We start from the raw sequence: 23432 nt of genomic DNA, 5'->3' as shown, positions 1-23432 counted from the left end.
TATATATCATTACATGGGGCCGGAGCGATAGCACAGTGGGTAGGGCATTTGCCTTGCACGCAGCCGACCCGGGTTCGATTTCCCCGGCATCCCATATGGTCCCCCAAGCACCGCCAGGAGTAACCCCTGAGCGTCACTGGGTGTGACCAAAAAAAAAAAGCAAAAAAAAATGTATATATAATTACAAATTTTTTAAGAAAGCAAAAAAAAAAAATCCAACACATGTATAACAAAAATAAAGGGGAGAGGAAATGCAATATTCTACAAAGGACTGATACTTTTCCAGAATCAGAGATAAATCTTCAGATTGGAGATGATGCCATGGTCTGAATGTGATAATCAATAAATAGCTAGAAGTCCTCATGCGCACCCATTCCATTGGAGTGAAGCATCGGAGAGACAGAGAGGTCTTAGAAGCACACTGAGCCTCAGACACGGGCAAGAGCAAGAGAAGGAGGCCACTCCTTCCCAGAGGCCAGCCAAGGCTGCGGCTATTCAAAGCTGGGCTCTGGGTGTGGCCTGTGTCCCTTTATCCCGGGGTCTGGGGCCTGCTCCTCACTCTGCATGACGTCTAGACAAAGCAGATGGGAGGCAGCGAGTTCTACCGTGAGCGATTCTCCTTCTACCTCCTCCTCGGGCTTCTGCTTCAAGGTAAGGAAGGGGCAACAGCGAGGGGAGGAGCAAGACAGTCTGGTGACCCCAAAGTCGCGCCCAGCTGTCCTACCCCCAGAGATGATCTCAGAGGGGCACTGATATTTCACAGGGATGTTACCATAATGCCCAAGTTATAACAATTTTTTTCATCTTGAAAGACAGAAAACTGGGCCCGAGTAAGGTGCTTTCCTTGCACACAGCCGACCTGGGTTCAATCTCCAGAACCCCACATGGTCCCCTGAGCCCCACCAGGACTAATCCCTGAGCATGGAACCAGGAGGAAGCCCTGAACACTGCCGTGTGGGACCTACAGACAAACAAACAAACAAAAACCCGGGATGCTGTCATTTGACAGGTGCAATAAATGCCCTCTCTCCCCCAGGGCTGCTCCCACAGATGGGGGGGGGGGGCGGGCGGAAGGGACTTAAGAGACCACAGAAGGAAGCAGGCCCAGTTTCCAATGAGCACCTGACCTGGTCAGTAGGAGGAATATGCATGCACCTAGGTTATGCGTCCAAAGATTTGCCTGGAGGAGCAGGAGAGAGACTACATCATCTGGGTGAGGCCCAAACAAAAATCAATCCAAAAAATTTGCCTGCAGAGCAAGGTGGCTTTACAGACGGAAAAGGAGTGATGCTCTTTTATGTTATTCATGTTCTTGTTTGGGGCCCTGCACTCAGGGATCACTCTTGATGGGGCTTGGTAGGTCATGTATGATACCTGGGGTTAAACACAGGTTAGCTGGGTGCAAAACAAGTGCTCTACCCACCATACTATCCTCCAGCCTTTGTTTTGATTGGGGGGTCAGACTTGGTGATGCTCAGGGCTTACTCCAGGCTCTGTGCTCGGGGATCACTCCTGGGAGGGGTCAGGGGGCCCCGTGCCGTGGCGGGGGTTGCACTTGGTTCAGCCGTGTGTAAGGCCAGCTGCACTCTCACCAGTGCACAGTGCGAGGTGTTTGGCGTGGGTGCCAGCAACCATCTCTCCCACTCTAGGTTTCTACTTTCCAAAACTTCCTGCCTATAGAAAATTGGAGTCTGTATTAGTAAGAAGCCGGGGTGTGGGAAAGACAGGGCTCAAACTTAAAAGTCTCAAACCTGAATCAACTATCTGATCAGCACCCCAGGGAGAAGACAGTTTGGGTAGTTCAGATGCAAAGGATGTGCTCCCAGCCAGAGAGAAAGGAACACATTCAGAGTGGTCCCTCTCGCGCTTGGGATGTAAAGAAAGCTCATAAAGGAATAGCCAATGCAGAAGAGCAGGAGAACTGGTCTTCAGAAGGAAGGCTGGTACTAGGGCAGGGATGCGGGGGACAAAGCTAGGGGGGAACACTAGTGAAAGGGTGCACAGGAAAAAGTGCCTGCACAAAGGCAGGCTTGGGGGTAAGAGGAAAACTGGGAACATTTGTGAAGGGATTGATGTTGGAATAATAAACCTGAATACTCAGTTATAAATATCTTTATAGTTCATGGTTATTCAATAAAAAAGAAAAAGAGAAGAAAGGAAAGGGGCTGGAGTGATAGTACAGCAGGTGGGGTGTTTGCCTGAGATGTGAGCAGCGGGGGTTTGATCCCCAGAATCCCATGTGGTTCCCTAAGGAACACCAGGAGTAATTCCTGAGTGCAGAGCCAGGAATAACGCAGGGAAGAAAGGAAGGAAGGAAGGAAGGAAGGAAGGAAGGAAGGAAGGAAGGAAGGAAGGAAGGAAGGAAGGAAGGAAGGAAGGAAGAGAAAAATATGTGCTCTTTTGGGGACACCAGGGAGGCAATTCTAACTAATGGTTATCATTCTCCCAGTTCAGCTTACAGAGAGATTTGGGTGTGCTTTGCATGAAGGCAAGACCACAGAAAGGAATTCAAAGCCCTAACTCCGCTCACTGCCTTAGCATCCATCATTTGCCTTCCTGCCCAAACAACCTGGTGGGGGGAGGCGGGGAGAAGCTTGGGGCATCTACGCCCCGCTCAGGGATCCCCTTCCCCCATTCTTTATCTCATCACTGCGGGTGTAGCCACAACAGCATCCAAGTGTTCACATCAAGTCCTGTTCCTACTCTTCTGATCTGTCAGGACTTGGGAACTGACTTCCTCTCTTGGACGCTGGTTAATTCCCTCCTTAGATGAGCTTACAGTGGTTTCTATCTGACGGGCTAAGAAGGAGTACAGGGGGACCTATTTAAAGGACTTAAATGACAACCCGCACAATAGCTTCTTTTGGTTAGCTTGTGTGTGTGTGTGTGTGTGTGTGAGAGAGAGAGAGAGAGAGAGAGAGAGAGAGAGAGAGTATTCCTTGAAGACCTCCAAGAGAAGACTGAGATCTGGATTCTGTGGACAAATAACATCCTAATTCTCTGACTTCCCAAGAAGATACCAACCAGTCATTCAGATCAGGGGAATGAACCAAGGCAATCAATGAGATAACACAAGTTCAAGTGAGATCTTCAACTCCACCCCTCCCTGCACGTATGCTATGGTCCTCAGAATTTGCCCACTAAATTGCCTGAACATTCTAAATGTTGTTGGGACAGTTTAGGTTATCAGAAGATAACAGAGAAACAAAGTAGCACTGCACTGTAGCACTGTCGTTCTGTTGGTCATCGATTTGCTCGAGTGTGTACCAGTAATGAGTCCATTGTGAGACTTATTGTTACTGTTTTTGGCATATAGAATATGCCACAGGTAGCTTGCCAGACTCTGCCGTGCGGGCAGGATACTCTCGGTAGCTTACCGGGCTCTCCGAGAGGGATGGAGCAATCGAACCCAGGTCAGCTGCATGCAAGGCAAACGCCCTACCCTCTGTGCTATCACTCCAGTCCAGAGAAACAAAGTAATAACCTAATTTCAATAGGTTACATAAAATCAGGTGGGTCAGACAGGGGCAGGTGCCATCTCCCCGCCTGCCCCCTGGGATTCCTGGCAGCTGCCATCTTCTAGAACTCAGTGAAAGCTTCCAGGTACGGGTGGAAGGTACCTGGTACCAGGTACCTGGCGGCAAACGCCAGGCCTCACGGGACAGGGGAGGAGTCGGCCCTTCTTCCCACCCCCCACCCAGATGGCACTCCGAGATGACGCCCACACACGGCCACCATCACCTTAAGCTCCCACACAGCCATGATCCAGAGACACACAAAGGAATCTCCTAAGCGACTTGCTGCAGCGATCTCTCCAGACCCTAATGACTACAATTTTGGAATTCCTAGAGCTCACGGCCGCTCTTGCAGCTGCGCAACATTATATCTTATCCATAGCAAGCAATACAAAACACACTGTCTAGCATTGCCTTTTCAGCGGGTATGAGTGGTGGTGGAACTGGGCTCAAAATATTGAATTTCTCTACCAAAGTAGAGAAAGAGAGTATTGTGCAAATTGTCTGCTACACAGGCAGGGGGAGGTGTGGAATGGGGGTGGGGGTTATTGGGGATTTGGGTGGTGGGAAACGTGCACTGGTGAAGGGACGGGTGTTTGATGATTGTATGATTGGAGCTCAAACATGAAAGCTTTGTTACTATACCTCACGGTGAATCAATAAAAAGGGGGAAGAAGGGGCTGGAGCAAGAGCACAGCGGGGAGGGCGTTTGCCTTGCACGTGGCCGACCCGGGTTCGAATCCCAGCATCCCATATGGTCCCCCGAGCACCGCCAGGAGTAATTCCTGAGTGCATGAGCCAGGAGTGACCCCTGTGCATCGCTGGGTGTGACCCAAAACCAAAAATAAATAAATAAATGAATAAAAGGGGGGAAGAAAAAAATCAGGTGGGTCAGTTTGTGGTGGTGAAGACAATTATAAATTAGCATAGTCGATTTCTTCCTTAAAAACAAAAAGAAAAAATGCACTTCTCTATTCCACCTGTTCTCATTACTTTAAAAATAACATCTTTTTCATTATTAAATCACCAGTCATGATTAGGTTTCAGTCACACAGTATTCCAACACCCTTCCCTCCACCAGTGTACATTTCCCAGCACCAGTGTCCCCAGATTCCCTCCCATCACCCCATACCCCCACCCCCAGCCTGCCTCTATGTCAGGCATTTCTTCTCTCTCTCTCTCTCTCTCTCTCTCTCTCTCTCTCTCTCTCTCTCTCTCTCTCTCCTCTCCTCTCCTCTCCTCTCTCTCTCTCTCTCTGTTCCTTTTGGGCATTTCAAGGGTCTATTTTCACAGTGATTCAATAAAAAAAGATAAATCACCAATCACTGTGAGATAAAGTTATAAAGTTCTTTATAATTGGGTTTCAGTCATACAATGCTCCAACACCCTTGCACAATAGCTTTTATCCAATAAATGTTAGCTGATGTTAGCATCATGTCCTCTTCCTAAGTTCTTGCCTGGAGGGTGATTCTCAGTTAAGAGAACGCAAGGATTCTTTCCCCCACCTGAAGCATCTCTGTCTGCTCCAGGGAGAGGAAGTAAGCTCCCCATCAATTGCTCAGGGTTTGGTCAACATGGGATGTACCCCACTCTGCTGGACTCAGTATTCGCCAGGAAGGCCTTTCGCCCAGTCACCAACTGGCAAGTCCCCACCCAAGTCAACCTCTCCTTCACCATGTCTGCCATCCTTGATGTGGTGAGTGCTGACCCCTTCGTTCCTCCTTTATACGCTTAATATGATCTCAGTCCCTAACAGCCCCCAAAGCCCCTGGCCACTTTACAGCTTCCTCTGTTATTGCTCTATGGCATTGGATCTCAAAGAAACTCTGTCCTATTCAGGGCTGGAGTGATAGGACAACAAGTAGAGTGTTTGTCATGCATAAGGTTGACCCAGGTTTGATCCCTGGCACCTCACAGGGTCCCCTGAGCCCCACCAGGAGTAATTTCTGAGCACAGTTGGATGTGGCCCAAACTACAAAATGAAATAAAGTGGGGGAAGGAGAGATAGTACAGTGAGATGGGGAAGGTGCTTGTCTTGAATGAAGCCAACCCGGGTTTGAGCCCTGGCATCCCATATGGTCCCTTGAGCTCAGCCAGGAGTGATTCCTGCGTGCAGAGCTAGGAGTAACCCTTGAGCATCACCGGATTATCCCCCAAAAAGAAAAGAAAAGACAAACTGCCTCATTCCGCAGGATCAGATAGAAGAGTATATAGAAAGGAATTTCTCTCCCTCCCACCCAGGGATTCTCTACCTTGGCTACATACCAGGGTCTAGGCTCTCCTCGCAGAAATTCTAATGGGATGAGCTCCAGACACAATATTGGATGGGGAGGAATTTGGGTCACACCTAGGGATACTAGGGTTCAATTCTGGCTCTATGATGAGGGATCATGCCTGGCAGTAGGAGGCCATCTGTAGTGCCAGACATTGAGCTGGGGTTGGCCATACGCAAGGCAAGTGCCTCAACCCCTGCACTATCTCTCCAGCCTAGGCATCGATAGTTTTTAATCCCTTGAGCATCTGCTAAGATACACCAAGTGTTGAGAGGCACTATTCAAATCCAGTCCTACGGTGAAGCCTCCAGTGTGGTCAATCCCACTGGTTTTCATGTTGTCCTTGACCATAATATTAATCATGATCATGGCACCACTTTTTTGTACTTTGGGGTCTGTACAAGAATGGGGAGTTGAGGGGCCAGAGCAATAGTACAGCAGGTAGGACCCTTGCCTTGCACTCAGCCAACCCAGGTTCAATCCCTGACACTTCATAGGTCCCCCAAGCCCACCAGGAGTGATCTCTGAGCACAGAGCCAGGAGTAAGCCCTAAGCACAGGTAAGTGTAGCTCAAACCCCGACTCCTTAAATGGGGAGTTGGGGATGGACAGATTGCTTACCAATAACATGCCCTAAACAGGGAATTCTTTGACAGGACGAACAGCTACAGCTCTTGTCATCATTCCTGTGGCTGGAAATGGTAAGGACAACACTGTCTATTCCCCTTCCATTTGTCGTCAGAAAGGATTCTAAATAAAGATATGGCAATCGTGATCTGTTCCGTACCTAAGATATGGCTTTGAAACACACAAGACAGAAACTGCAAAATCAGCACTCATGGTTACTACACATTGTTTTCCAAAATTATATAAATAATAGGGGCTGAAGCAATAGTACAGTGGGTGGTGCATTTGTCTTGCATGCGGTCAACCCAGGCTCCATTCCCATGACCTCATATGGTTCCCAAGCTCCACCAGGAGTAATTCCTGAGCACAGAGCCAGGAGTAACCCCTGAGCACTGCCAGGTGTGGCCCTGAAACAAAACAAAATTATATAAAAAAAACATAAAGTAATATCAACAACAGTTAAGAAACTTCATTTAAAAAAAATACCAAACTTGGTGCAAGTGAACTTTCACATTCTATTATGATGCAAAAAAGAATACCAATTGGAATAGGCCCCAAACTGTATTCCAAAATTTGAGTCACAAAGAAGATCTCAACAGGGGCTAGAGAAACAGTACAGCAGGTAGGAATGTCTCGAGTGTGGCTGACCCAGGTTGGACTCATGACATTCCATATGGTCCCCTCGAGCATCGCCAGAAATAGGTCCTGAGTGCAGAACCACGAAGTAAGTCCTGAGCATCACTGGCTATGACCTGAAAACAAAACCAAAAAATTAAAGATCTCAACAAAACCAAGAAAGCAGAAATTTTCTAGACCACAGTCTCTGACTATAATACAAGAAACAAGAAGTTGAGTACAAAAGTCTGGGGCTCCGCTCTGCCCTGAAAATCTCACTTTCAGGAATTTACTATCAAATTTCCAAATACCTTGGGTTAAAGAAAAAATAAGACAAATAGAAATGACAAACTAATTGGGAATAAAGTTCGGGCTATATGAAGATCTACTGAACAAACAGCTTGGAGAGAAAGCACAGCAGGTAGGGCACTTACCTTCCACACGGCCAACCTTGGTTCAGACCTCAGCATCCCATATGGTCCCCTGAAACCACCAGGATTGATCCCTAGTGCAGAGCCAGGTGTAAATCCTGAGCATCACCAGGTGTGGCCCCAAACAAAAATAAAAAGAAGGGGGAAAAAAAGAAAAATTACTGTACATAGCCAAAGCAGATTCCCTAGTAAACAAGAGTGAAAATAAAAACAAGTCACAGAAGCTGGAGAGATAATACAGCAAGCAAAGCACTTGTTTTCATGCTTCAGATCCAGGTTCAATCCCTGGCACCAGTAAGTTTCAACTCTGAGTTTGGGACTGAAGACTTGGTTAAAGTCTTACACAGCACCACATATCCCTTACACCCTCGAACATAGGGTCCCCTTGAGCACTACCAGAGATAATGGCACCCCAAGTCCTGCCAGGAGTGATCCATGAGCACAGAGTCAGGAGTAAACTGAGCTCTGTCAGGTGTGACTCCCTACCCATCCCCCCAGAAACCATGACCTGAAAGAGTAGTGCCATGAATTAGCATCAGCCTTGTAAATATATATATGAATATATATATTTATTTATGAATATATGTTATATATGAGAAACAAGCATCAGTCTTGCAAATATATGTGAATATATATACATATATATATACATACACACAATCATACATACACAAACACACACATCCATGAGTTTCTCATTGTGAGATTCCCACATGGGTCATCCTGGTTGCCACCAGGATTCTTAACCATGCCTCAGTTATGAGTCCCACATTGCGTCCCCAACCAGCCCAGTAAAGCCGAGACAGAGAAATTCTCAGGACATGGAAATCCTGATGCTAGAACTAAGCAAACCCCAGGCGACCAGGTGGAGGTTGTTTCCTGGCCTGCGGATTAGAATGTGCTTGTGCCCACCACCCGCAGGCATTGCCTACGCCCAGTGGGCTGCAGAAGCACCGATCCAACACCAGCCTTCCATGTGGAAAGAGCCTTCTCTTCTAGCTGAGGTTCCGGAACTGCAGTTACTGACACTGAAGATGGCCAGAGACTAGATGAGCCCACCCAGTACCTAACCCTCCTTCCAGAAAAAGGTGCCAGACTTGGAAATGCCATTCAGCAACAAGAGAGGATGGTGCCAGGCCTCCAAAGAGAGGAAGATCTCTACTTGTCTACTGGCTTCAAGAACCCAAAGACTTGTTCAAGGGCTGCTCATAATAGCAGCCAAAGGAAAGAATCGAGAAGATCAGTGACACAGTCATCCCATTGCTCATCGATTTTCCCGAGCGGGCACCAGTAATGTCTCCACTGTGAGATGTGTTGTTACTGTTTTGGGCATATAGAATACACCATGGGTAGCATGCCAGGCTCTGCCGTGCAGGCCGGATACTCTCGGTAGCTTGCTGGGCTCTCCAAGAGGGACGGAGGAATTGAACCCAGGTCGGCCGTGTGCAAGGCAAACGCCCTACCCGCTGTGCTATGGCTCCAGCACAGTGATCAATAAGGAAGAAAGAGAGAAAGAAAAAAAAGAAAAAGAGAGAGAGACCAGCGAAACTTTGTTAGATACTAAGACATTATATAACCGTTGAACAACATTTCTGTGTACAGTTTCTTTTATATGCCCAATTCACTTGAGACCCATGGCAAACTCCTGTTTCTCACTAAGGAAATTCCAGCTCATTCATGACATTTCAACATAGAGTCTGGGGCTGGAGACTTGGGTGAGGTACTTCCTTGCACACAGCCAACCCAGGTTTACTCCTCAGCACCACATACCCTGGCACCCCCAGGCCCCACCAGTAGTGATCCCTGAGTACAGAACAAGGAGTAAGCCCTGAACGTCACCAGGTATGTCCCAAAATAACAAAATAAATAACGTGTATGTGAGTTCTGAGTCTCATTCCAAGTGCAAAAGGAGAGGATCACCCTGATTGCCAGTAATTTCAAGCAGAAGTGAATGGTAGAGGGACCAATGCTTATGAAGAAATGAGCCCAGGAAACATCCATCCTATCCGCAATTCTGATTTGGAGGAGAAAGCAATCATAACCAGTTGATCTAACGATGCTCCCCAACCCAAAGATGGGTAGCAAATACAAGGTTATTTATTACAGAATTGTTTTCTATTCTTCACTAAGTGCTTAAACTGTTTCATCGCTTTTTCTTTCTTTCCTAAAGAAAATAAAAGGTCGGGCGGGGGGGACAAAAGAATTTAAATTTTTTTTAATTCAGGTCCTCACCTCTCTCCACCTGGGTTCTAGGTCTGGGATAACCCATTTATCAGATGGAACCCAGAGGAGTGTGAGGGCATCAAGAAGATCAGTGTGACAACCAAGAACCTGTGGCTCCCGGATATCTTCATCGTCGAGTCGTGCGTATTAAGGACTGGGGAAGGCCAGAGGGGAGCCCCGTCTCCCACTGGAGCCACTGTGAGGGATGTCAATGACAGAGAAATAGCAGAAAGACAAGAAAAAGAAATCGTGACGCTCACCTCCCACTCCTCTAACTTACAGCATGGATGTGGATAAGACCCCACAAGGCCTCACAGCGTACGTAAGTAATGAAGGTCTCGTCAAGTATAAGAAGCCCATGAAGGTGACCAGCATCTGTAGCCTGGACATCTTCTACTTCCCCTTTGACCAGCAGAACTGCACCCTCACCTTCAGCTCCTTCCTCTACACGGGTAAGTAGCAGTAGCGTCTCAGCGCTGAGGGTGGAGGAGAACCAGCACTAAGTAGAAAGGAAAATGTGAGGTATGGACAAGTGGTGACCAAAAGGGAGATGTAGGGCCAAGCTGAGGGAGGCGCAAATATTTTTGCCTCGAGGCAGAACCCGAGTCCATCTTGTTCAGTCCCATCCCCAACTGCTAACAAAGTTCCTGGCATAGGGCAAGTTTTCAAAACTACGTATTGAATGAAAAGAACGCAGCTGAGTCCATAAGAAGCTGTCACCTCGGGAAATGATGATTCGGGTCTTCCTTCCAGTGGATTACATGTTGCTGGGCATGGAGAAGGAAGTGTGGGAAATAGAAGACATATCCCAGGAAATTGTTCAGACCAACGGACAGTGGGAGCTCCTGGGCATCAACAAGGCCACCCCGACGATGACTGTGGGCAGTAGCCTGTATGACCAGATCACGTTCTATGTGAGCTCAAAGGCCCTTCATGTCCCTTTCTTCGTCTCTTGCTTCTATCCTTGCCTGTATCACTGTCATCCCATTGCTCATCGATTTGCTCGAGCGGGCACCAATAACGTCTCTCATTGAGAGACTTATTGTTATTGTTTTTGGCATATCCAATACGCACGGGTAGCTTGCCAGGCTCTGCCGTCCTTGCCTGTAATCTCTACCAAATAGGTAGCTCCTGTCTCAGCACTACACCGTCTCGCCTCTTCTGCCGGAATCCAGAATCCTCGTCTCTGTGCTACTTCTAGAACTCGGGGCTCTGATCCAACGCTCCCTCAGCACGTTTCATACTTAGGAATCTGCACTCTTTAGCTCCAGATCTCGGGGTGATAGCAGACCACTGTGAAAACATGCCTATTCCGGGGAGTCCCCGAATCCACTGCCCTCTTCCCCTTCCTCTTCCTCGTCAGGTGGCCATCAGGCGCCGGTCCAGACTCTACGTCCTCAACCTGCTGGTGCCCAGTAGCTTTCTGGTGGCCATCGACGCCCTCAGCTTCTACCTGCCAGCCGAAAGTGGGAACCGGGCGCCCTTCAAGATCACCCTCCTGCTGGGCTACAACGTCTTCCTGCTCATGATGAACGACTTGCTCCCCACCAGTGGCACCCCTCTTATTAGTATGGTTTCTCCAGCCTTTGGGTAGAAACGTGGGAGGAAGGACAGCGATATTGGGGAAAGGAGACTGGGAGAGAGGAGAGAAGTCCCGGGTGGACCCTCGGGCCCTCAGCAGACCTCTCCTCCCTGTCCATGACTAAGCTCTTAACTTATAGTTAAGCATTAGGCACTTTGGCCAGGCCCATCTCGATGCCAGGGTAGCACACAACTCACCGCTTGCCCTGGGTCCGTCTCATCCCTCGTCGGGACCCTGCTTTTGGGGGTGCTAGGAAGTAAGGGCAGCTGAGGCTTAGGTTGAGAGAACATATGCCCAGGAGGAAAATATCATGTAGAGTCAAATGACTCCCAGGTTACAAAAGCATAGCATTTGCTAAGTCTTCCTGTGTCCATACAAAAAGGACATGGCTCTGAATAAACTATGCAAAGGACTCAAAGAGAAGAGAAAAACAATATTTACAAGTCAACAGAACACTAAGAAAGAAGCTACAAATAAACACAGAGGAATGGGAGCACTGTGATGGGAGTAACCTAATAAACCTAAACTACCTGAGGCTATGTTATCCTACACCTCCCCAGGTGTCTACTTCTCCCTGTGCCTGTCCCTGATGGTGGTCAGCCTGCTGGAGACCATCTTCATCACCTACCTGCTGCACGTGGCCACCACCCAGCCGCCACCCATGCCCTCCTGGCTCCACTCTCTGCTCCTCTCCTGCACCAGCCCCTGGAAAGGCTGCCCCCCGGGACCCCAGAAGGGAAACAGGGGCCTGAGTCTCCCTTCCCTTCACCTCCCTGGTAAGAGGGGGCACCTCCCTAGTAAGAGGGGGTCCGCCTTTTTTCTTCCAACATCTTCTCTGCTTCCGCCTCCTTCCCTAGCCCTTCTGTCCCCAGAGAACCTGGTGCCCTTGACTCAGCCTCTGTCTCTGCAGGTGTGAAGGAGCCCATGGAGTTGGTGGGGAAGGAGGCTGGGCCCAGAGGGGCGGAGACAAACAGATGTCCTGGGTCAGCCAAGGCCCAGCAAGAAGATGAGGCTCGGAAGAGACATCTGGTCGACCTGTGGGTGCTATTCAGCCACATGATGGACACCCTGCTCTTCCGTCTCTACCTGCTCTTCTTAGCCACCTCTGTCATCACAGTCATTGTTCTGTGGAGTACCTAGGCATGAGGTTTTACTACTCCCACGTGCCCCTATGGAGTGCTATTTTTGGCCTCCAGGGACCAGCCAGGTCTTTGCCCTTGCTGGGTCTCAGCTGTCATGGCCCCAAAGCTGACATGCTCCCAATGTCATGCTGGTGACATGCTGGTGGTCAAGTTCCTTGCATCAAGTCCTGTCCAGCAGATCAGCCCCAGCCCAGCTCCAGAGAATCCCTCTTGCTGCTGCACCCAGTTGGCCTCCTTCCCATCTAGTTCTAGGTTCTCTAAGTCTCTGCAGAGCAGTTCCATTCCCTTGCTCAAAAATTTGTAGCAATAAATCATTTTGCAAAGGACCCTGGTCTTTTTAAATCATTATTATTATTGTTATCATCATCATCATCATTATTATTATTATTATTAAATCACTGTGAGATGCAGTTACAAAGCTTTCATGATTGGGTTTCAGGCATACAATATTCCAATACCCATCCCTCTGCCAGTGTACATTTCCCACCACCAATATCCCCAATATCCTTCCTGCTGGACTGGAGTGATAGCACAGTGGGTAGGGCGCATTTGCCTTGCACACAGCTGACCCGGGTTCAATTCCTCCATCCCTCTCAGAGAGCCCGGCAAGCTACCAAGAGTATCCCGCCAATACGGCAGGGCCTGGCAAGATCACCGTGGCGTATTCAATATGCCAAAAACAGTAACAACGAGTCTCGCAATGGAGACGTTACTGGTGCTTGCTCAAGCAAATCGATGAGCAATGGGACAACAGTGCTATAACAGTGCTATCCCTCCTGCCACTACCATGCCTCTATATTAAGTATTCTTCTTCTCTCTGTCTCTCTCTCTATCTCTCTCTGTCTCTGTCTCTATGTCTCTCTGTCTCTCTCTCTTTCTCTCTCTCTTTCCTTATGGTTTGTAATACAGATACTGAGAGACCATCATGTTTGGTCTTTTATCCAGTTTCAGCACACCTTTCCCATCCAGAGCAACCCTTCCAACCGTCATTGTCATAATGGTCCCTCCTCTATCCTAACCGCCCTCTCCCTCAGCCCTGAGGCTTCCAACTGTAAATCAACCCTCCTGACACGTGTTTCTACTGTCCTTGGGTGTTAGTCTCATCGTATGCTTTTTATATCCCACAAATGAATGCAGTCATTCTATGTCTATACTTCTCCTTCTGACTTATTTCACTCAGCATGATACTCGCCATGTCCATCCCTTTATAAACAAATTTCATGACTCTATTTTTTTCTAACAGCTGTATAGTATTTCATTGTATAGATGTAACATAGTTTCTTTAACCAGTTGTCTGGCCTTGGGCACTCAGAGAACCCTGGTCTTGTTGAGAGCTAGAAATATACCTCTCAAGAACTAGTAGAGTTGAAATACAACCTGTGCATCCTTCTGTCTGCGATAAATGTTGCCATTAGAAGGAGCTCAGAGCAGTAGTACAGTGGGCAGGGTACTCTACATAACTGACCGGTGTTTGATCCCTGGCATCTTATATGGCCCTTCCAAAATAAGATAATAGGAGTTTGGAGTGATAGTGCAGCAAGTAGAGCATTTGCCTTGTATGCAGCCAACCCAGGTTCAATCCCCAGCATTCCATATGGTCCCCAAAGCACCATCACAAATAATTTCTGAGTGCAGAGTCAGTAATAATAAGACCTGAGCTTATCCAGATATGGCCCCCAAACAAACAAAAAAGATATTAGAAAGAATGAGCCTTTCGGGGCTGGAGCGATATCACAGCGGGTAGAGCTTTTGCCTTGCACGCGGCCAACCCGGATTCGGTTCCCAGCATCCCATGTGGTCCCCTGAGCACAGCCAGGAGTAATTTCTGAATGTAGAGCCAAGAGTAACCCCTGTGCATCGTCTGGTGTGACCCAAAAAGAAAAGAAAAAAAAAGAGCCCTTAACCGACAATGTGGTGTCTGAAAGGTCTTGTAAGCATTTTAGCATATATCTTACTCCTAGATCCTTTTAGTCACCTTTGTTCTATTATTTTATACTAATTTTTCAACATACTCATTTTGCTTTATTCCTTATTTGCTTTTGCTTTGTTTGGAGGTTTTCTATTTATTGGTTGGTTGGTTGGTTTTTGGACCACATCCAGCTACACTCAGGGGGGATAGCCAGTATACTGGGTATAGAAACAGGATATGCCCTCTGCAAGACAAGTGCCTTAATCCCTGTTCTATCTCTCTGGCCCCTGTTCCACTTACCTTATAAACAGCATGACAAACTGAACTATACTATGCCACAATTACACAAGCAAAGGTTTTTTAACCAGTTCGGGGACTGAAAAATAAACAGAATGTGACAATTATGTGAAGAAACACAAAGCAAGATCCCAGCAGCACCACAACCCAGTGTGTGCAAACACTGTAGCCACATGTGTGCCACCGCAGGTTGAGGACCACAACCGCAAATGTGCAAGCATGGCCACAAAGCATGTGACTCTGGGACACTAGTGACAGTGACCACAATGACAAAGAGAAGGAAATTGACAAGCAATTGTGCTGATTGGCATAGTCACCTCCTGGCTGTCATACCTTATTTATGGCCTCCTTGATGTGTTAAAGCTCAAAGGCATCTTATTTAAATCCATGGGGTAGTTTCAGTTCTGTATACATACTTGCTGCACAATATGATGAATAAAACTGTATGTTTGGGTCAGAGATATGGCACAAGGGCTAAGGCACTTGCCTTGCATATGGCCAACCCTGGTTCTATCCTCAGACTTCATACGGTTCCTCAAATTCCACCAGGAGTACTCCCTCATGCAGGGAGAGGAGATGGCATGGGCTGGGGGAAGTGGTGACTGATAATGAGGACAAGGTCTCAGTGTGTGTGTGTGTGTGTGTGTGTGTGTGTGTGTACTGGGGACCAAGTGGTATGCTAGGAATTGAACTGAGGTCAGTCAAGGCAGCATCTTAACCCTGCCTTGGACTCTCTTTTCAGTGTCCTAGTACAAGGTTTCTTTATGAAACAATAAAAACATGCCAAAATTAAGTTGTAGTGATGACTGTATAGCTCTGAAAATAAAATAGGAATGTTGAATCGTACACTTTCTGTGAACTACATGGTACATAAACTATATTTCGGTAAAGCCAATAAGTAAAACTAAGTTAAGGGACCAAACAAATAGTACAGGTTAAGGCACTTGCCTTGCAGGCAGCCAACCCCCTCTGAGTACAGGTGCCAGGAGTGACCCCTGAGCACAGAACAGGGAGTAACCCTCCAAGCAACACTGGCCATGACCCCCCCCAAAAAATGTATGAGCTGCTTCATTTATTACAAGCTTTAAGTGTTGTTGCTTCTCTGTGGAAAATGCTTTCGGGTTTTGTTTGTCAGTTTGATTGTTTGGGGCCACACCGGGCAATGCTCAGAGCCTACTCCTGAGTGGGTGCCTTGGGGTCTCTACCAGTGGTGCTTGGAGGACCACGGTGATGCCAAGGATTTCACCCAGGCCTCCAGTATGCGAAACGTGTCTTCCCAGAACTGGACCATGCTTTTTTTGTTTGTTTCTTGGACCATACTCGGCAATGCTTGCGGCTTACTCCTGGCTCTGTGCTCAGGGATCACCCTGAGAGTGCTTGGGGATGCCTGATGGAACCCAAGTCAGCCACATACAAGGCAAGCACCCTACTCCCTACCCATTGTACTATCTCTCTGGACCCCAGACCATGCTTTTAATGAGAGGGGTCTAGGGGCTGGAGTGATAGCACAGCGGGCAGGGCGTTTGCCTTGCACACAACTGACCCGGGTTCGAATCCCAGCATCCCATATGGTCTCCTGAGAACCGCCAGGAGTAATTCCTGAATACAGAGCCAGGAGTAAACCCTGTGAATCGCCGGGTGTGACCCAAAAAGAAAAAAAAATGAGAGGGGTCTATAAGACATCAATTTCTTGAAACCACATGGGAATTGCTTTACATCCATTTAATGTTCACCAATATTTCATAAGCATTGAAAACAATGGGTCTTATCCAATTCTATAGAGCATATGGGGCTGCAGAGATAGTACAGCAGGTACTATCTCCCCAGCCCAGGACCCAAAGGTTGCATCGAAGAATGCAGTTAGATCCTCGGCATTCCACGTGGTTCCCCATGTGTCGCCAGGAGCAATTTTTTTTTTTTTGCTTTTTGGGTCACACCCGGCAATGCACAGGGGTTACTCCTGGTTCTGCACTCAGGAATTACTCCTTGGCGGTGCCCAGGGGACCATATGGGATGCTGGGAATTGAACCTGAGTCGGTTGCGTGCAAGGCAAACGCCCTACCCACTGTGCTATCACTCCAGCCCCCAAAAGCAATTTCTGAGTGCAGAGCTAGGAATAATCCCTGAGCATTGCTAGTGTAGCCCAGAAAAAACAAAAAATAACAATGCAAGAATTCTACGGAGAAAAGATCAATAGAAATGAAGTAACTGATAGAACTCTAGTCAACCAATTGGGTTACTTGTGACATACAAAGCCTTCTGTACCCTTGTTCATTTATTTACTGGAACTACTGAGTACTGAGGGAAATGTACTTAAAAAGGCATGCTTGGGGGCCACATCCGGTTGCACCCAGGGCTTACTCCTGGCAGTGCTCATATGCTGGACTGGGGATGATTGGATCTGAGCCTGCCACACAAGCAAGCACCTTGCCCTCTGTACTGTCTCTCCAGTCCCTAGTAAAGGTACCTGTTGATCAAATGCCTCCATTTTCGTTTACCTGAAAATGTATTTGTATGGTGCTGGTTTTTGAAAGGTCTTTCTCTGGGAAGACATATTTAAGTTGCCACAGTTCCTAGAATCTCTTCTCCACCTGTATTTGAAACGCCACTGTGATGGCTGCTCCTCTCAGCCATTCTCTTGGCAATGCTGAGCCGGCAACCCTATCCGCTCTCCCGCCCAACCCCACGCAGGACTATCAGACTCTCTTCAAGCTGCCTGGTCATCGCACAGCCAGTTCTCAAAGTCATCAGGTACGCTTAATTCCCACAGGACTCCTGAGTAGCACGCACACCCTGGATAGGGTTGGACTCTTACTTTACACTTCTGGAATACTCTTTATTGAAGGATACCCTGCGTGGAAGGGCTGCAGAGGCCCTCCAAACAGCTGACCCCGGTTTTATCCCCAGTACTGCTTATGGTCCCCAAAGCAATGCCAGGAGTGATTCCTGAGCACAGCGGGTGAGGCTCAACTCCTGTCCCACCTCCACCCTACCCCCACCCTGGGCTTCAGCCTCAGCCCCCAAAAAACCTAGAGTAGAAAAGTACCCTGTGCAGATTGATGCAGAGTGCAGCAGTGACCTCTAGAGGGCGATGTTGTCTAATTCCGCCAGCTACCTTCCAGCATCTCAGAGCCAAGTCGCCCAAGGGATTGAAACAAGGACCAATGACCGTACTTTCTTTTTTTCTTTCTTTTCCTTTCTTTTAAGTAAAGTTGAATTTTGAGTAAAATTGCTTTTGACTAAGCCCAGCCTGTGTCAACAGAGCTATGAGAAAAATTCTTGGGGCCGGAGCGATAGCACCGGTGGGTAGGGCGTTTGCCTTGCACACGGCTAACCCGGATTCTATGGCCGTCATCCCATATGGTCCCCCGAGCACCGCCAGGAGTAATTCCTGAGTGCAAAGCAAGGAGTAACCCCTGAGCATCTCTTGATGTGACTCAAAAAGAAAAAAAAGTTCTTAAAATGCTTCCCCCTTGGGGCTGGAGTACACAGGGATGGTGCTTGTATACAGTCAACTCTGGTCTGATCCCTGGCACCCTATATGGTCACCAGAGCCCCACCAGGAGTGACACTGAGCACAGAGCCAGGAGTAAGCTCTGAGCACCTCCAAGTGTGGCAAAAATGTATACAAAATACACACACAACACACTACTCCCCTCCCCCACACACACACACTTCCCCACCACCCACCTTGGGGCTAGAGAGTTAGTAGAACACAGCTGGTAGGGCACTTGCCTTGTATAAAGTCAACCCATGTTCTATGCTGGGCACCACAAATGGCCTCTCAAGCACAGCCAGTAGTAACTCCTGAGCACAGGGCTAGGAGTAAGTCCTGAGCATAGCAGGATGTGGCCCAAAAGCAACATAAAATAAAATTTCCCACCAACTCTGTCTGGAAAACAGAACTGCTGTACTTTTGCTACAACAATCTTCTCTGGAGGTGATAGTGAAGACTCCCAGAAGTAGGGGAAAAACGTATAGAAAACAAGAGAGAACTCAGAACTCTATTCCTTGTCACAAGCCAGGACATGAACAGTAAGAAGCTCTTGGCTCTCCCCTTGCATGTTTCTGGTTAGCTGGTTTGGGAGGGAGGCGACACCCAGCACGAGCTTTTCCAGCTCCGTGTTAGGGATCTCACTCTGCAGTGCTTGGGAGACCATACGGTACTGGGCAGTGAACCCGGCCTCCTGCATGCAAAGATGTGCTTTAGCCCTTTGAGCTGTTTCCTGGGCCCCCGATCCCACATTTAGATTTAGAAAAATGCAACTTTGAACAATGATTTCAGACCCAAAAGCAACTAGAAAAGAGAGAGCCACACACTCAGTAAGTAGGAGTTAGAAGAGAGCTAAACTGAGAGGTACAAAAGTCCTGAAATTTACCCTCAAAGTGCTCAAGTCCGCTCATTTATTTATTTATCTTCTAATGTAGGAGTACTGCTATTTATTCAGCCATTATTTAGGCTGACTGAATTGGGCATTTTTTAAATTTTTTATTCAGAATGTTAATTTTATTTTATTATTTTTTTATTATTACTATTTTTTTTTTTTTTGCTTTTTGGGTCACACCCGGAGATGCACAGGGGTTACTCCTGGCTCTTCACTCAGGAATTACTCCAAGCGGTGCTCAGGGGACCATATGGGATGCTGGGAATCGAATCCGGGTCAGCTGCATTCAAGGCAAATGCCCTACCCGCTGTACTATCGCTCCAGACCCTATTATTTTTTTAACCACCGTGTGATAGTTACAAAGCCTTCCTGTTCGAGTTTCAGTCAAACAATGATCGATCACTCAACCCTCCACCAGTGCACATCTTCCACCACGAAGAACCCCAGTATTCCTCCCTTCCCCCCCTTCCCCCTGCCTCTATAACAGACAATTTCCCCCATACTCTCTTCTGTATTGCTTGTTACAAATAGCATAAGATGCTGCTCAGCCACAAGAGCAGCCACATGCTCCTGGAATTCTAAAATTTTAGATAATTAGGGTCTGGAGAGATCTCTGCAGTGAGATCTTTTGCATTTTTCTGTATCATGGCCTTTAAGGAGCTTAAGTAGCCCCCCCACACCAGGCAGTTTGTGGGTGTGACCTCCAGAGTCCCCTGGGGGGATGGGAGATGAGAAGTCTGTTCATTGAGTGCATACAACCACAGAACCTGACTAGTGCGGCAATGCCTAGGGAAAGCCAGCTCTTATGAATATTAAGAGCTACCAGGGACCTGGCATACCATGAATCTTACATCTTTACAGGCTACATACGGAGAGAAGGAAAGTGTTAACTTTTTTTTTGTTTGTTTGTTTGTTTTTTGCTTTTTGGGTCACACCTGGCAATGCACAGGGGTTAATCCTGGCTCTGCACTCAGGAATTACCCCTGGTGGTGCTCAGGGGACCATATGGGATGCTGGGAATCGAACCCGGGTCGGCCGCGTGCAAGGCAAACGCCCTACCCGCTGTGCTATCGCTCCAGCCCCGGAAAGTGTTAACGTTTTAAGAAGGCTAAGAGCCACGGAATAGCCCAGAGAGTTGGAGCACCTGTTTCACATATAAGAGACTTGGATCCAATCCCTGACACACCACAGACCCCAGCCCCCAGCACCTCTAGGAGTGACACTCAGGTCCTGAGCCAGGAGCAGCCCCTGAGCCCCTCTGAGTGTCGCTAAAAAGCAAACAAGTGACAAGAGGGTAGGGTGAAGAGAGGGCTGGAGAGATTGTGTGACAGGTAAGGCACTTGCCTTGTATGCAGACCACTTGGGTTTGATCCCAAGCACTGCACAGGGTCCCCTGAGCAGCACCAGGAGACCCCCAAGCACAGAGCCAGGAGTAAACCCTGAGCACCGCTGGGTGTGGCCTAAGAACAAAAAAGAAAATAAAGAGGGTCGGGGCCGGAGCGATAGCACACCGGGTAGGGCATTTGCCTTGCACGCAGCCGACCCGGGTTCGATTCCCAGCATCCCATATGGTCCCCTGAGCACCGCCAGGAGTGATTCCTGAGTGCATGAGCCAGGAGTAACCCCTGAGCATTTCCGGGTGTGACCTAAAAAGCAAAAAATAAATAAATAAATAAATAAAAATAAAGAGGGTCAGGGAGATGGCACAAGGGGCTGGAGCACATGTGTTCCAGTCAGTCCCTGAGCTATCCACACAGCCCATAAAACTAGTTTTTGAACTCTGTGATTAACATGAGCTAATGAGAATCTTGAAAACTAGAGAGGTCAGAACCTTTCCACACCAGAGTAGGAACATGAAGTGGTACAATCTCTGAGCAGAGCATGCTGGGCCCCAAGTATGAGACACAGGATTCTCATAAGATCCAGCAACCAGGCAGCCAGAGAGATAATACAGCGGGGTGGGCAAATCCTTGCACGTGGCTGACCCATGTTCAATCCTGGGCATCCTATAGAGTCCCCGAGCCCTGTCAGGAGGGTAGCACTGAGCACTGATGAGTGTGTCCCCCCAAAAAAAATAAAAAAATAAAATAAAATAGATTCACCAATTCCGCTTCTGGATATGTACCCCAAAATAAATGAAAGCAGGACTCCAGCAGGTTTCTGCCCCCATTTTCATAGCGCTTTATTCACCGCAGCATGATGTACAAGCAGGGCTGGGAGCTGGCTCTGAGGGCCAGAATCCAGTCTGCTCAGCACTCTGGGCTCCGTCCCCAGCACCACGGGGCTTCCCTTGCCTGCCAGATGCAGCGCTGGTGCCCCCCAGCACTGCTAGGGAGGTCCCAACACATGGAAACAACTCAAATGTTCATTGAGAGATAAATACAGAAAATAAGGCGCAGGGTAGGAAGAATAGTACAGCAGGTAAGACACTTGATCAACAGGTGATCAACCCAGGTTCGATCCCCAGCATCCCATATTGATAAGTGATTTTAACCAATATAAATAAGACATTATTATTGAATGTCCATGAGCACTGTCCATGAGTTCCATGAGCACTGCCAGGAATGATTCCTGAGTGCAGAGCCAGGAGTAACCCCTGAGCATCACTTGGTGTGACCCAAAAAGAAACAAGACAGAAGAGAACCGAAGAGAACACAAAAGGGAGGGGTGGGGCAGGAAGGGGAGGGGAGGGGAGGGGAAATGGTACAGATCTTCTGCTTGCTGTGGCACCATTCCAGGTGAGGCCTGCCTCCTGCTGTCCCTCAGCCTAACACAGAACAGGAGGCAGAGCTCCTCCCTTCCAGCGAGGACCCCCGCAGCTCTGTACCTGGCCCACCCCGAAGCTCCTGACCTTCGGCTTGCTGCTCCACCAGGCCACCATGTGACAGATCTACTCTACAAATTACACACTACTCATAGTTCTTCTTCCTGTCATTTGGTGAAGACAGAGAGCAGCCTAATCCCTCAGCATCTTCCAAGGGGTCTAACAAAAGGACTCACCCCCATCACAGCACGAACACTAGAAACACAATGGGAGAAACACGTAGAAAACTGCCAAGCTCAAGGAACAAAAATAGTATCACGGAAGACCTGAACAACAGCAGTAAATCCTCAGACAATGTTTTTAGTGGCACTATGATGATGTTCAACACGTTCAAAGAAATGATGGCACAGAGACAAAATATTAAAAGCAGCAAAATTTTTTTAAAAAGGCACTTACATACAAAGGAAATCCCACGAGACGTACAGTAGCTCTATCAATGAAACTCTACAAGCCAGAAGAGTCTGGAGAGATATAGTATAAAAACTCAACAAAATGAGCATCTCACCAGGAATGCTCTATCCAGCTAGATTCTCATTTATAGTTAAGGGATTGATAAAGAGCTTCATGGACAGGCAGCAGCTTAGGGAATTCACAGCCTTGAAACCAGTTTTGCAAGAAGTGTTAAAAGAGCTTCTCTAGGGGCTGGAGCGATAGCACACCGGGTAGGGCGTTTGCCTTGCACGCAGCCGACTCGGGTTCGATTCCCAGCATCCCATATGGTCCCCCGAGCACTGCCAGGAGTAATTCCTGAGTGCAGAGCCAGGAGTAACCCCTGAGCATTGCCAGGTGTGACCCAAAAGCAAAAACTATAATAATAAAAATAAAAGAGTTTCTCTAAAGAACGGGAGAAACTTCCCATTATGTAGCATTGAGTACGGCACTCACTAAGAAAAGTATGTTTAATCCTAGCTTGCTAAGGGATTTTTGTGCATTTTCAATAATAAATTAATGTCTTATTCATATTGGTTAAAATCACTCATCAATCATCATAAGTTGACTTTTATTGATTTGCTTTCTGATAATTTCATTTGCCATTGCTTTAAGTTTTAGTGGATTTGTTATAAAATCAATTTGTTGGTTGGTTGTTTGGGGGCCACACCCAGAAGTGTTCAGGGCTTACTCCTGGCTCTGTGCTCAGGAATCACTCTTGGTAGGGCCTGGGGGGACCATAGGAGATGCCAGGGATCGAATCCAGGTTGCCTGTGTGCTATCCACTATACTAACAGTCTGGCCCAATATGGAAAAAAAAAAGTTATATGCCACGGCCTCCCTCTTCTAAATACCTCAAAACGTGTCCCTCCCTAAAACACACAACTCAGTCATATGGATCGGTTTTCCCATTACGTTGTCTCTGGACCACCACTGTTACCAGCTTGCTATGTGTCTTACAGGGCGTTGTTTGACGGGCACCGAACGTCAGATTTTCCAAATAAAGAGTCCTGGAACTGGCTGGTAATGATGGTAGCACAGTAACTGAACTGTACTTAACACTACTACGGAAGCCATATGGGCTGGAGCAATAGTGCAGCGGGTAGGGCGTTTGCCTTGCATGCAGCCGACCCGGGTTTGATTCCTCCACCCCTCTCGGAGAGCCTGGCAAGCTACTGAGA

At 47.8% G+C, this 23432-nt stretch overlaps 1 protein-coding gene across 3 annotated transcripts; it reads left to right on the top strand.

Annotated features, from left to right (window-relative positions):
- The first annotated feature begins 584 nt into the window (after nt 1-584).
- LOC101550481 (5-hydroxytryptamine receptor 3C) lies at nt 585-12405 on the top strand. Of its 3 annotated transcripts, XM_004603065.2 has the most exons (9): nt 585-651; nt 5045-5211; nt 6444-6488; nt 9714-9823; nt 9966-10135; nt 10437-10597; nt 11047-11251; nt 11826-12041; nt 12176-12405. In XM_004603065.2, the coding sequence occupies exons 1-9, from the start codon at nt 585-587 to the stop codon at nt 12403-12405; spliced, it is 1371 nt and encodes a 456-aa protein (XP_004603122.2). The 3 variants fall into 3 exon arrangements, with proteins under 3 accessions (XP_004603122.2, XP_004603123.2, XP_054980552.1); XM_004603066.2 differs by lacking the exon at nt 6444-6488; XM_055124577.1 differs by lacking the exon at nt 585-651 and having other exon boundaries at nt 5191-5211; nt 10437-10561.
- The last annotated feature ends 11027 nt before the right edge of the window (nt 12406-23432 follow it).

The sequence above is a fragment of the Sorex araneus genome, chromosome 2 (genome assembly GCF_027595985.1).
Source record: "Sorex araneus isolate mSorAra2 chromosome 2, mSorAra2.pri, whole genome shotgun sequence".
NCBI classification, from domain to species: domain Eukaryota; kingdom Metazoa; phylum Chordata; class Mammalia; order Eulipotyphla; family Soricidae; genus Sorex; species Sorex araneus.
The sequence above is the reverse complement of the archived record's forward strand: the minus strand, read 5'-3'. Positions and strand labels throughout refer to the sequence as shown.